At 40.5% G+C, this 13461-nt stretch overlaps 1 protein-coding gene across 2 annotated transcripts in view; it reads right to left on the bottom strand.

The window, feature by feature from the left end:
• The window catches only part of PIKFYVE (phosphoinositide kinase, FYVE-type zinc finger containing), a 66341-nt gene that overhangs the window by 43530 nt on the left and 9350 nt on the right, over positions 1-13461 (bottom strand). For both annotated transcript variants that reach the window (XM_027636936.1, XM_027636937.1), the window contains exons 4-8: positions 12202-12320; positions 9342-9513; positions 8404-8611; positions 5917-6006; positions 2609-2747 (exon numbers count right to left, since the gene is read on the bottom strand). In XM_027636936.1, the coding sequence (XP_027492737.1) occupies positions 2609-2747; positions 5917-6006; positions 8404-8611; positions 9342-9513; positions 12202-12320 (728 nt within the window). The remainder of the gene's footprint in view (positions 1-2608; positions 2748-5916; positions 6007-8403; positions 8612-9341; positions 9514-12201; positions 12321-13461) is intronic.

The raw sequence follows: 13461 nt of genomic DNA, 5'->3' as shown, positions 1-13461 counted from the left end.
TATGAGTCTAATCTTAGCATTGGTTTCAAAGGCATCAATCTGGGCCTTCAGATCAGCTTCTAGATCAAAAGCCCTTCACAAATAGGCACAGAATCCAAGCCATTCTGCACAACCTATGCAAAGGTGCAAGGACAAACAGCAAACAGATATGAGATCAGCTCCTAATATCCTTCCATTTATATCCAGTTGAGAATAATGTAAAAACAAAGCCGGCAACTTCAGAGTTAAGGGGTTTTTGATGTGGGAACATTTTGTACTGCCCGTAAGATACTTATGTCCTCACTACTGCTGTCTTGCACCCTATTCTTAAACTCAGGTGGTACGAGCAAACAGAGGATAATGAAAACTCATCCTTTGGAAGAGGGATTTTTCTATGTTATCTGTGCTCAACCCAGCCATTGTGAAGCATACTAGTCCAATATCAAGCTCAGATATAAAGCAAGTACTTGACACAGCAATGCATACTGCTATGTTCAAGTTCTAGGACACCATTTCTTACTGAGGATCCATTTTTGTATTGTCCAGTATAAAGCCTTTTTCAGACACTGTTAGCTTTGGTCACTAAGAAAAAGAGGTTTGTATTCCTCCCAACTCAATTAACCATTTTTGAATCCGTGAATCTCTTCCCCTCACCACTTGGAACACTTCAGCCTGTACCTCAGACTTATTTCTGGGCCTGTTAAACATGAGCACCAACTTTTGCGCAGACTGTGCTTCATCCAAACTGAGCTGTCTCTCTGCACCTGGCCCCTTTTACCTTCCCATATGTGCCCTGGCTTGGCACAGCACAATCTGTTGTTGCAGAGGGAAAATCGGGATCTGGGATTATTTTGAGAAAGCAGCACAGCACCTCAAGGGGTGGAGAAGAGACACTGCAACTCACTTTCTCAAATGCCTCATTTGTTCTGTTTTTGTGTAACGGAAAAAAAAGCTTTAATTAAATTTTAACTGGTTGCAGCTTGACAATTAACTGCCAGACCCACATTATTGCACTTCCCCAAGAGTGCTCTGAGATCCAAGTGTTTTGCTCCACTTTTGTTACTGGACTGGCTTTCTGCTTTTAGTTCCAGCAGGGAGTGTCCTGGGTATTATCCTAAAACCAATGTCAGTAGCTCCCCTTCCGTACCAGGTACGGAGTCAAATGGATCAGTAACAGAACACAGGATAGGATAACACCATTTGATGCAACTGGAGACTTCACAGTTCAGCTGCCTTGTACTTGTGAATATAGTAAACTGGACAACGTGGCAGAACACAGCAAATCCTTTTAACCCAAGGATTTTGACCTCTAGTTCACAGAAGTATGTGCTTACACCACTGTATGGAAAACTTCCCCCACCTTTATTTCATGAACAAAGTTCATTAGTCTTCTGAATGGACTAGGTTAAGCTTTAAATTAACTGCTGATATAGGGTCAACTCCACATGCTAAAGGCATTAAACAAACAGAGGGAATGCGTAGAAAAATCCTACATTAACTGACACTGTGTCTTCTGCTCTTACATGAACAGAAGTGATACTACCAGTCCTCTTCTCTGTCAAGGAAGAAAACGCACAAAAAATTAAATAAAGTGAAGCTGAAGTGCATTGGGATTTGAACGTCTTGGTTCAAGTTGCATTCACAGCAGTTTAAATTTCCTTGTGCCTGCATCAACATATATGCATGAAGCAGGGTGGTATAAAGATGTGCCTTAAACATGTCTCTCCCTCACGTGGTTATCCATTTACAGAGCAACTTGGAAAGGGGTTTTGCAACTGAACAAGAGTTAGTCTTCCTGCACCCTCAGGAATACCTGTATGCATTCTGCTGACAGCAGGAAGAACCTAACGACATAGAACTAGCCTTCCTGATTTTAAACTGGCAATGGGGAACGATCTTTAAGCTTTTAATATGTGAAAAAAACACTGCCTTCCCTTCTCTGCAACTTCTTTGCCTCCTTTACTGAAAACACTTCCCTTCCCTCAAAGAAAAGAAACACTATTTTTTACTGGAAGTTGTACTGTAACTGCAACGTACAACGCTGCCTCTGTGGGGAAGGAATAACAGAATTACACAGAACACTGTTGCACATTGATTTTTCTTTGTAAAAGTGCATCATTACAACCTTCTACAAAATGTTTTACTTATTCTGGAAACAAAGGGAGAGGCCAAGTTATGTTTTGGCCCAATAAGCTGTAACAGCTTTAATTCATTCATGACGGTGCAACTATTTCCAAGTAGGCATTTGAAGTTTCTGATTACATGGCCTATGAAAGGGATAATCTCAGCTTGGAGAAACACAAAATCAGATCATTGCATTACAGCTGCAACTATGACAGGTTTAATCCACAAGGAGCCATCATACACTAACTCCACACTGCGTAACACACTTATCAAGACTAAAACTGTGCAGATCTTCATGCAAACACCACATGAAACTATGATTTGTTTCAGTAACGTCCAAAGCAACATCAATATTCTCCATCCCTGCTCCACCTGGAGGAGAGGTTCAGATAAGAGTGCTTAGAGGAGAGTCCTCAAAGGCAGCAAAACGCTCCTACTGCACGACACGAGGAAGGCAAACTTCATTGCCTTCACAAATCAAGGCAAAAAGAAGCCTGAAAGATACCAGAAGGATTTTCCGCTCGTCCTCGCTGGTCTCTGCCTTCATATGAGTGCGACTGGCCTGGGGGCTGACCGATGTCTCGTAGGCAGGCACCATGGGTGAGCCCGACCGATCCAGCGACAGGTTAGTGATGCTGGCTGACCTGCAGTGGGAGACAGAAGAATTGAAATGTGTTATTGTGTGGGGCTTCACCAGAGCAGGCCTTTATCTTATAGCATGCTAAAAACAAACTCAAGCCTGTGACATCATTTACCCTGGTCAGTACAGACTCACTGCTTAATGCTTCCTTCCTTGTCAAAGCAGAAGAAAGGATCCCCAGGAAGCAAGTGTATTGCTCTGGAACTTTTAAGATAAACATAAACTTCTGTAAAGCTCTTTGTATGAAGCAGTTAGAACTAAGTCTAGGCACACCAATTTATATATGTCTGTATTTGAATAGACTGAGGAAGGAATGCAATGCTGTGTAATTAGAAGCTCCAGCAGTTTGGAGGCAAGCCAGATGTCAGCACGGGCAGCTAACATCAGGATCTCTGTAACAGAGCACTGAGATTTCCCTCTCTCCCTGATCCATTTAAAATTCCTTGTCCTCCACTCTCAAATATATGGCTAAAATCTTGCAGAGTCTGAAAGTTTGAGCACCTGTTCCCCAGAATGGCTAAACCGTCTTCTGAAGCTGGAGGTCACTGGCAGCTTTCCTTGTACTGTGATATGGTGCACCCTTATCTCAGCTCAGCTGTCAAGAAATCTTGGCTGTGCACTCCAGTACAAACACACCATTTTGCAATAATCATTGTGAAGTTACAAATGCAAATACAAGTTCCAGATACCCTCTGCTCCATTAACACACAACTAGACTGAGATTGAAAAACCAGAGTGCAACTTCTCATCACACAGCAGAAAAAAGCATGCAGTGTAAGCTATTAGTGCTAATACCACTCTAAGGAGCAAGGATGGAAAACACTTCTGCATACAGCAAGAGGGAAGCTCAAAATGCCAATGCTGAACTAACTCAAGAGGCTTGCAGCAGCCTCAGTGATGAGAGCTGTTGTCAGTCTCTAGTTTTCAGAACAAAACCCAGATAATTTCGTAGAGCTTGCTAACTGGCTAACAGACATTACAGTTATTCCCAAGAATTCTCAATGGATGATGTGGCTGACCCCAGACATGAAACCGCAATGCCACCCTATTTCAGCTTTTGTACTTCAAGGAACTAGCACTGCAGGTACAATAGTCTCAAAACCACTGATTTCTTCTCCTCTGTTTCTTGAGGATAAAGGAGTTTAGTTAGGTCCTTTTAAGTTATATGCAGAATCAAAGCAAACTATGTTGGCCCTACATCCATATATACCTACGGGTGATAAGCAAAAGCTTTGTGTCATTGTCAGGCATTCATGACAGGCTAAAACTCTGTACTGTTCAAATGATCTCAAAGTTAGAACTGGTAGAGTTATGCAGCTTAACAGAAAGTAATCTTATGTGGAAAATGAGACTGACATGGAAGTCCACCATTAAGCATTTCTCCCAGTTGTTTTGCAAGAGCTGGTTTAGCTGTGGCACCTACCTGTAAAAGTAGCAGGGATTTTTTATTTGGGCATTACACAAGAGTTAGAACAGCCAGATTTCGTATCTGTGTCTTTATCATCAACAATTATATACAATAAAGTCCCACGTGTATCCTTTTTTTAAAACAGAGGGTGAGATCTTGCAATGAAAATACCTATCCTTTAGAAGGACCTGCAAAGGAGCAGTTTGAATCCCTCTGCTTGCAACATCTGACTGTTCTGCTGGGGTTTTTCCCATTATAAATAACAGAACTGAGAACAAACAACACATCCTCCGTTCACAGGGAAAACAAATAGAAATATGTAACTTCTGCTACCTGCATATAAATGCACTCAACCTGCATCTTTTTTGCTTCACCTCATCTAGAAAGAGGCATAATCAAGCTTTTCTCAAAGAAATGGCTACAGCTGCTTTGAGAAGATCTAAAAGCTAACACTGCTTAGCCCAAAGCCAATAGCTTTGTTTCCACACGTTCAGACTTTTGACAGATACCTTAAACTTCATCATTACATGTGTCCAGCCAGGTGAGTACTATGGTGAGGCCTTGAATAGCCAGAAAGTTAAAATGTAACTAGAATGAGGAATTTTGGCTTGCTACCTCGAGCTCAGAACCCTCCTACTACTGCATGTGTGAAAAACCACAAAGGCCTTTTAAAACAGACAACATCAATTCAAAGAGGAAGCAGGAGACCATCCTCAAGGTTTCAGACATTTCTTGGCATCACTGCAGATATTTATCATTGAACTTTTAACTCTGGACTATTAACTTTTAACTCTTGCCACGTTTGCCCAGAATTGATTTTTGGTACTAGCTTATTCATCAGTACTTTACTCCCCCAGGTGAGCTCTTTGGGTCTCAGCTGTACAGTTAGTGTGCAGGCATCTCCTCCTAACCATCCTCATCACACAGAAGATAAAGCTCCAAGCTTTTTATCCTTTTGTGCCTTTCTCCAAAAAGAACCCAGCATCCTTCTCAGCTGAGTTCCCTAGTCTTCGCTGGTCCTGCCAGATCCCTCCAAATTGCTAAACATTCTGCACTCCTGTTACACCAATGCAAAGAAATCTCTGAATGTCTCCTGATTCCAATTTTGAAATCTGGGTTATCTTTGCTCTGTAAGGCATCCTTGCCTTACCTTTATTTCCTCACTTTAACCATAAGAGAACTATGCAACCAGTACCACAGCAGAAACACTGTGAAGTGGGAGCTTGTTCTTCTAATACCAGCCTATTTAATGGGATTAAGCTCAAGCACTCAACTTATACTAAAGCTCTCATGAACAATTTAAAGTTCATTCCAGCACTCTTTCATAAAGATCTACAAAGGGATTTTAGCCCAAGGAAGCCTGGTAACTTAAATAAGATTATCCTTAATGGAAGAGCAGATGGAGATGCATACAATACAAACAAATAAAAAATACCTACACCTCTGCTCCTCCATGACCTCAGTCTTTACCTGCCTTTACCGAGTACGTGTTACTCCCATTTCTTCAGCTTCCTCAGAATTGTACCTTTCTTCATCACCACTTCTGTTTGACCAACTCAGCAGCAAATGACAGATTCTTCAAAAGCAGTACATTTATTAATATGAATACGTACACAAATGGTCTTTCCTCACTACTACACATGGGTAGTGGCATGTCCCATTTTAGATGTGTAACAGCACACTCAGTAAAAACAAGCCCAACACTACAGGCCTTACAGCAAAGAATGTGCTAGGAGTGCATCCAGAACAGAAATTATTAGTTTACCTGTTTCTAGCTGGTGACTTCCCTGCATCCTCCTGGACAGAGCCAAGGCGTGCAGACAACGTAGTACTTGCAGAGTCTGGGTGAATCAAACTGCATGGAAAGGAGCATGACAGAGATGTTTGAGAGATTTGTGACATACAGAAGTGTCAGAACAGCTATAATTAAAGTACAATTAATTGTTGTGTTACCTCACACTCATGACTGTTAAATCAATAAGGGAATAGGGAAACCTTTCTTATCTGTAGGCCTATGATATTTGGAAGACAGTGCTCAAGTCTCCTCTTTTCAAATTCAAGTCTTAGACAATAAAGCCCCTTCCCACTTCTGTTATTATCCTGCCTTCCCACTTGCTTCTCCTATATCCCTTTCTTACACATCCTCCTTCCTTACAGGCTGCTATTCATGCTTTGGAGGTAGAGATATTGCCCCCACCTCCCCAGCACATCACCTTTGCAATCCATGCAATGCTACATATAGCTACTGCTAGACAGCTTTGACAAAGATAGCCTGACAACCTTCTGTAATTGTTTAACCTGATCACTACCACCTTTGCCCTCCGTTTACTTCCACACCACGAAGGACAGTAGATGTTCATACACCATCAATCCTGTTGGCAAAACCACACCAGACATAAGCCACTACAGGCCAACTGATACAGCCATACTGGCTGTGCTCTAGTGTGATAAATGCTCTTCATTAGAAACTGTAAGCAATACAACTTTGCCTGAGTAGCTGTACTTACCCAGTGTACACCACTCCTTCACTTTTAAAGGATATGGCCCTTCAAGTTAGTTAAAGCAGGAAATCTATGTTCCAATTGCTCAAAGAGTAGAGCAACATCTGACAAGTAAATGCAGCCTCACCCTACCTAAATGCTTTTCTCCCTGCTTTGTAGCATGACAGCAGGAGAAGTAAGAGCCTTATCTCAAATAGACATTATTTTGGGAAGAGACTCAACTCCTAAGTTTTCTTCTGAAACAAACTACTTCTCACGAAGAAGCCCCACATTAGAACAAAAACCACTGCTCTGTTGTGAAGTTTTAAGTCACCAGTTTCAATTCTGGTACCATTTAGATTCAATATTTTGAGTTTAAACCTCTTAAGGTCAATCAAGAACTACCAAACACAGTACTTAAGAAAAGCCCTGTAGCTTACTGCAAAGCTGTACACTTTAAGAGCAACAAGCATTGAAGAAAATGTTAATCCTCCTAAGAAACAATAAACCACATAATCTCAGTCTCTTTTCCTGTCACACACAAAAGCAGCCCACATTCACTCAGCGTCTCCCAACAAAACAAAGTGCTCTATTATAGAAAGTTATCAGCCTTTCAACAACAGGCAGTATTTTTCAAGTGCTAAAATAAAGATATAAATACCTTCTTTACATGTTCATGTCTACAAGCTGCTGAACTGCCATAATAAAGATACTAACAACATATCAGAAGACAAAACTAACAGTACCCTAGTTATTTTGTACACCTGAAGAGAACATACATTTATTCCCCAGTTCAAAATCTGGTAGTATTTATCCCAAGTGCTGTTACGTTACTGCTTTAAATGACCGTAACATTAAATCAGAAGCACTTTCCTGTATGTAGATCTAAAGCTGATTATTCAAGTGCTTCCACAGAGGAGCACCATACTCTGAAAAGTAACATGCAAAGCCAGAGTCAGGGCACTTTCTGAAGACAGTTGGGTTTGAGGTTTTTTCTTTTAATACTATCAGAAGAGATCTGTTTAGAGGCACATGTCACTAACACTACCTCTCAGTTAAAGGTTCTGACTTGAGACCTCCTCAGTGGTTTCACATCTTCCTTTTCTTCTGTTTTTAGAGAAATGAGCACAAATACCACATCCAATTATTTCTTCCTCCCCTTACATTAAATTAAATCAAGGTCCTCAGAAACTTGCATGCTGCTTGAGAAGTACAGTGTTCTTTTACTCACATCCCAATATAAAGATCCCCTCATTTGAGAACAATAGGAATAAAAATACTTTGAAAGGAGATCAGAGAACCTTTATAGCTGTCCTTTTGATCCCACTTCATTTGAAAAAGGTGGTTCCTTCCAGCATTTTTCTCTTATTTACACAGATAGCATTCCTTATATTCTCCTGCCCAATTCAAAACCTAAACAGGTAAAGCATCAATGTTACATCAACTTGCCTCTCAACACATTGGTGGTTAGAAGGAATGATTCTGGCTCCATCTTTTTAAACTCTGAAGATAAAAGTCTGCTTTGACACTAGCATAGAATCACTGATTCAGTAGGTAGAAGGAAGAACTGTAAATAACTTAAAACTCCACTACAAAAGTTTCCACATTTCGACTTGAAAAGAATATTGGAAGAAGGCATAGGATTAGGTTCTTTTTAAAGGAGATACACTTCTAAATTTCCTAAGTGGAAACCACCAGGCTTTATCTAGGTAGCTGTCAGCCGGAAAACAGAGTTAAGATTCTGGAGCTCAACATACAGCCATTCACTTTACCTTTGCCAGGTCAGATCCTCCTCCAGGAAGATGTTGCGGCTGGCTTTGCGGCTCCCAACTGGAGTGCGCGGCTCCCCAGGATCCAGCACTGACACAGAACAGGCGGAATCTGACAAAGCATTTAAGTCTTCTCCGATGGAGTTACTGTCTGTGGAGTGTGCATAGCTTAAGGCTATTTTACGGCAGTAAGTGCAGGCTCGGAGATCCCCTGTGGAAAGGGGAACCAGACAGTGTAAGTGAACAGGAACAAACAGCACTCTGTTCCTACAGGATCAGAGGTGTATAGTGCTGAAAACAGAAGGATTTTCTGTTTCAAAACCTCTTTGCAAGTTTAAGTCTAATTCTCGTATTCCCTTAAAGGGCAAAACCTCAGATAATTACGAACTCGGGGAATTTTTCCAAGGCCAGTGACGTGTAACAGAGGACCAGCAAGAGAGAGACAGGTTGTGGGGGCAGGGAGAGAGAGAGAGAGCATATGTGCACACTGAAATGATGGTACCACAATAGCCAGTCAGATATGACATAGCAGCTGGTGTGTCTGGAAAACATCACCTCCATTAGCATTTGGTAATTGGCATTTGAAAGAGCCCCTCTCTCTCTCAATTAGAACATGTGGATCATTAACATTTTAAAACTACTGATACTAAGAGCAGCTTTTCCTTGAGCACGCTTTTTGTTGTGCATAACCTTGTTAAATAGTGATCATATTTGTCTTGTCATGATGCATGTAGTGTGATAAAAATAAGCAGGTATGGCATAATCCACCACTGTCCATAAAGAAATTGGTAGAATCAGGTGCTGTGGTTCTTTTTGCTCATTTTTAAGCCCACTACAGACCTGTACAGCATTTTCTAGCAGATGCCAGGATCTAAAATACAGTAGCCCAAACAGAACTCAGCACAGAGAGACTGTTCTGCTCCTCAGCAGATAAACCTTACCTGTGTAGCCCATGAATTTTCCAGGGATTTCCTGATTGCAGCATCGACTACAGAAGATCTGCCCACAAAGTCGACAGTGGTGCCTTCGCCGGAAGGTGGTGAATTTCTCACTGCAGTCATAACATTCTTTGCACTGGCTGTCAGGCATCCAGTACTGCTTCAAGTCACTGTCCTACAAAAGAAAACAGCAGATAAAAGCCTTTTTTTGTAAATAAAAAAAGCATGTTTAGTTTCATGACTGCAGTGTACTGTGCTCATATATTCATATATGTGTGTGTGTGTGTTTACACACTCTTGCATATAAGCACAGACATGCACAGAAAGGATTTTTCATGTGGTTTTATAGGGAGCCAGACGGCTGAGAGCTCTGAACTCTGAGAGTAAATTTAGTAAGACTTGGTCTCCCTGATCCAAGATGGAAGCAAAGCAGATAAAAATTATCATGAGCTGTAGATAAAGGTCAAAAAGAAACAAAAAAACAAACAAATACTGATTGCTCTTCCCTCTCATTTGACCCTAGCACATGAAAGACTCTCATCTAGTACAGTTAAAAAATAAAAGAAAAAAAAAAAAGATGAAAAAAGTAAAAACCCCACCATACATTACTTGAAGCTGTTATATACAGGTAGATCAAGTTATCAGGAATTATCAGTGCACAAGATAATTTCAACAGCTAATATTTTGAAAGTATTATAGATACATATAAAAAATTCTTCAACACGCCAGTAAACTGTTGTAAAAGCCTGTGTCCCAAATTGATGTTGTTTCAAAACTCCAGATAACTCCTGTGAGAAGACAACTACAGAACTCACATTCAGCAGACAACAACATATATTGATTTACAGCACTGGTGCAGCCACAGGAATTTTTTCTTGTTTTCTTTTTAAAAAACTTCAATTTGGTGTTGAAGCTATAGAGCAAGACAAATCTCTCAATTATGATTCTGAGCACACCAGCTGCAACTACCATGGATGGAAACAACTGCTAATGGTCACATGACAGCACTGACTGTGAAACACTCTTTGCAAGAGTTCAGTTCTGGCAATAAGCCTTTTCAGAGGGACTGAATACTCCAGGTTTTTTCTTAGGAAGAGAAACTGCTGCAAGTATTTTCTCAAAACAACCAGAGAAGACAGTAACCAAACAGAAGAAAAGTGATCCGTGCTCTGATTTTCACATAATCAAAAAAAAACCCATACCCTGAATTGGGGTTTATTTTTGGATGTTCACAAAGTAAAGTCTGACATAGCTGCTAGACCAATTTTGAGACCAAAACAGTTATGATCAACAAGACAATACTTCCATGCTGTCCTCACTCAAGAAAACTCATATAGAAAGAGATGGAAGACTGCTTGAGGCAGTCTAGTGTTTCAAAGAATCTAGAAATTTTTAAAATGGGGAAAGTTGCAGTGAAGAGCTTTGCCAAGGACTTGCTGCAAAGCTGCAGGGGATGCCAATAACAGGTTTTACTGCAGCTCTGCATGATAAGCCAAGTCTGACTCTACAACAGAAAGACTGACTGTTCCAAGCAGCAGTGCCTCTGCCCTGTTTGCACATGACTAAAAACTCAGCCACTGCTGGTGACACCTTCCAGCTCCCTGCCTTCCAAGTCAGAGCCAATGCTCAAGACAAGAAGAGCCTACAAGGAAGGGTTCAGAACAGGATTCTGACCTCCATTAGCAGCAGATACTCATTAGAACAGCATCTTCCAGAATCTGAGAAAGCTTTCTACAACAGTAGAGTGGTCTCCTGTAGAGACAGGCCAAGTCCACAGCAGCAGGAAACTTTTGCATGGAGTGACTCAAGCAAGACATGGCTGCAGCTAAAGGCACTGATGCATTACTTTTAGTCCAGAAGTCAGCATGCTGACAACTAACATACCACTTCCAGATAAACATCTGGTCATACTCATTTACTGCTGCATCCTGTCTGTTTCAGCACTTCTCCAATGCATTCAAAATGTCTGAAAATCTTTAGGGCCTTCAGACTGAATTATTAGCAGGTGTCACACTCAATGCCCTGCTTAGTGCAATGAAAGGCTTCTGCTTCACCCTCAAAAATATTGCCCTTTCTAACAAAGCAAACTTACTCTTACAAGCAGAATAGCACTGGAAGCTAAATGAGTTTACTCAAAGTCTACTGTAAAAGCAAACAAGCCAAAAGCCTTTTTTTCTCCTGAGTCAGTTTAATTAAATGTACTTTTGCCTGTTCATGTCTTGCCCACAGACACAGCTATTTATACCATCACTTATAAATAGTTGTGGCTTCTTTTCTCAACTAGATCCTCCTGTTAAAGGTACGGTCCAGCTCAGCAGATGGAGGTGAAATCAGCAAGTCAGTAGCCAGCTCCTTCTCTAGCTAAATCAAAACTGATTAACAAGACAAGCCTTTCAAGCAAATACTGCTGACCAATCATTACCACAGTAAGTAGCAGATTTAATTAATTACCAGAATTCTCATTACTATTTGTGGCAGTCAAAGTGTTTCACCTGCCCATGGTTAGCCTTCTAGGGAGAAAACCATCAGGTAATACTTCCAACCTAAGCTGGAAGGAGTCTAAAGTGACAGCATCTGGTCCATGCACGAGAAGCCCAGTAACTGCAATGATTCACCCCCACAATATGACAGATGTTTGACAAGTCAAGAGTCAGCATAAACTGAAATTGCTTCCCCTGCATTCACACAATGCTTTATGAGTTTATTCACTCATTCTTCAAATATCAAAAAACAAACAAACAAACAAAGAAAAAACACCAAAAAAACCCCCTATCATGATGTATCTAAAAACAAAGGTCAGAGAAGCCCAGAAAACAGATAATTTTTTAGATTGTTTGGCCTACAAATTGTTCAAAAGAATTACCTGGCTCTTCCCCTCCATGATTTCTTTGAGGCGTTTTAAAACAGTGCTGAGGCTTCTTAACTGAACTGCTGTTCGAGGATCATGACCTCCAAGAGGTGGTTCTACTTTCCTTCGATTGTCTGAAAGGGAAGGGAGAGTAGTACTTATTTCTTTCATGATACACCAATATCTACATCACAACACAAAATCCCACTAGAGGGAAAAATGTTCACTTATATATTACATTACACGTATTACATTACATATATTATATTTTCTAAAGTTACAGTGTGTATCACTTCTTGCCTTTGCACTCTCTTCCCCCAAAAGAAGATTCTGATGCCAGATAGTTTGCTTTGACTGACATTTAAAATACCATCCTCTGTGTTTACAAGAAGCCACCCAAGTTCTCTGAGAACAAAAACATCTTTTAAAGAAGTGATTTTCAACCTACAATAGGAAGCTTGTAGCAGTCTTTTACAAAACACTGAAGTCTCATTTTAAAAATGCCCTCTAGGATATTAATACTTAAAAAATAATTGCAACAATATTCACATTCATTCTAGAAGTGGTATAAGTCAATGCCTTAACCTAAACTTATTTATAAATTACTACAGTCAATGCCAGGACTCAACTGCTCATTTTTTATTAAAAACAGTAGCTCTGAATAAAATGCACCCAGAAGTTCACATATTTAAGGTTTTTTCTTTGTTTTGGTTTGGTTTTTTCCAAGAAAAAAAGCCAAGTTGTTGAGAACTTGTACAGTCATTCTTGATTAACTATAGCAAAGTAACTCCTGAATAAAAAGGTAATACAGCTAATTTCTTTCCTATAAAACATTTGACTACTTTGAAGCGTTGCTGTATGAGTTACAGACAGGATTTGAAAGATTTGAAAACACAGTTCTCTATTTACCTAAATATTTAAACATTTTCAGAGTCCCTTTTCTACATCAACAACTTTCTGAAGAGTTTAAAGTTTCTTACCAGCCTCGTTGCCCTCCATCTGACTAGCGTTTTATTTAGCTTGCCCCAGCACAGGAAGAACAGTCATGGCTGCTTTCTGTTTACTGCCTCAGACAGCACTGATGTCAGCGGGAATGCTGACAGCTCTGGCACAAGCCTGTTAACTGTTGCCGTGCAGCAACAACCAGGCTACTGCTCTGTGTGCAAGAGACCAAAACCCTCACTTGTAATGTGACTAAAACCGTGGGAGTCCATGCCTCCTCTTCAGGTTTTTAGTACATATTTTTAGCTAATCAGCCCACGTATAGTTACTATG

Source organism: Corapipo altera, unplaced genomic scaffold (assembly GCF_003945725.1).
Source record: "Corapipo altera isolate COAL_440 unplaced genomic scaffold, ASM394572v1 45, whole genome shotgun sequence".
Lineage (NCBI taxonomy): Eukaryota > Metazoa > Chordata > Aves > Passeriformes > Pipridae > Corapipo > Corapipo altera.
This window is presented reverse-complemented; position numbering and strand designations above follow the sequence as displayed.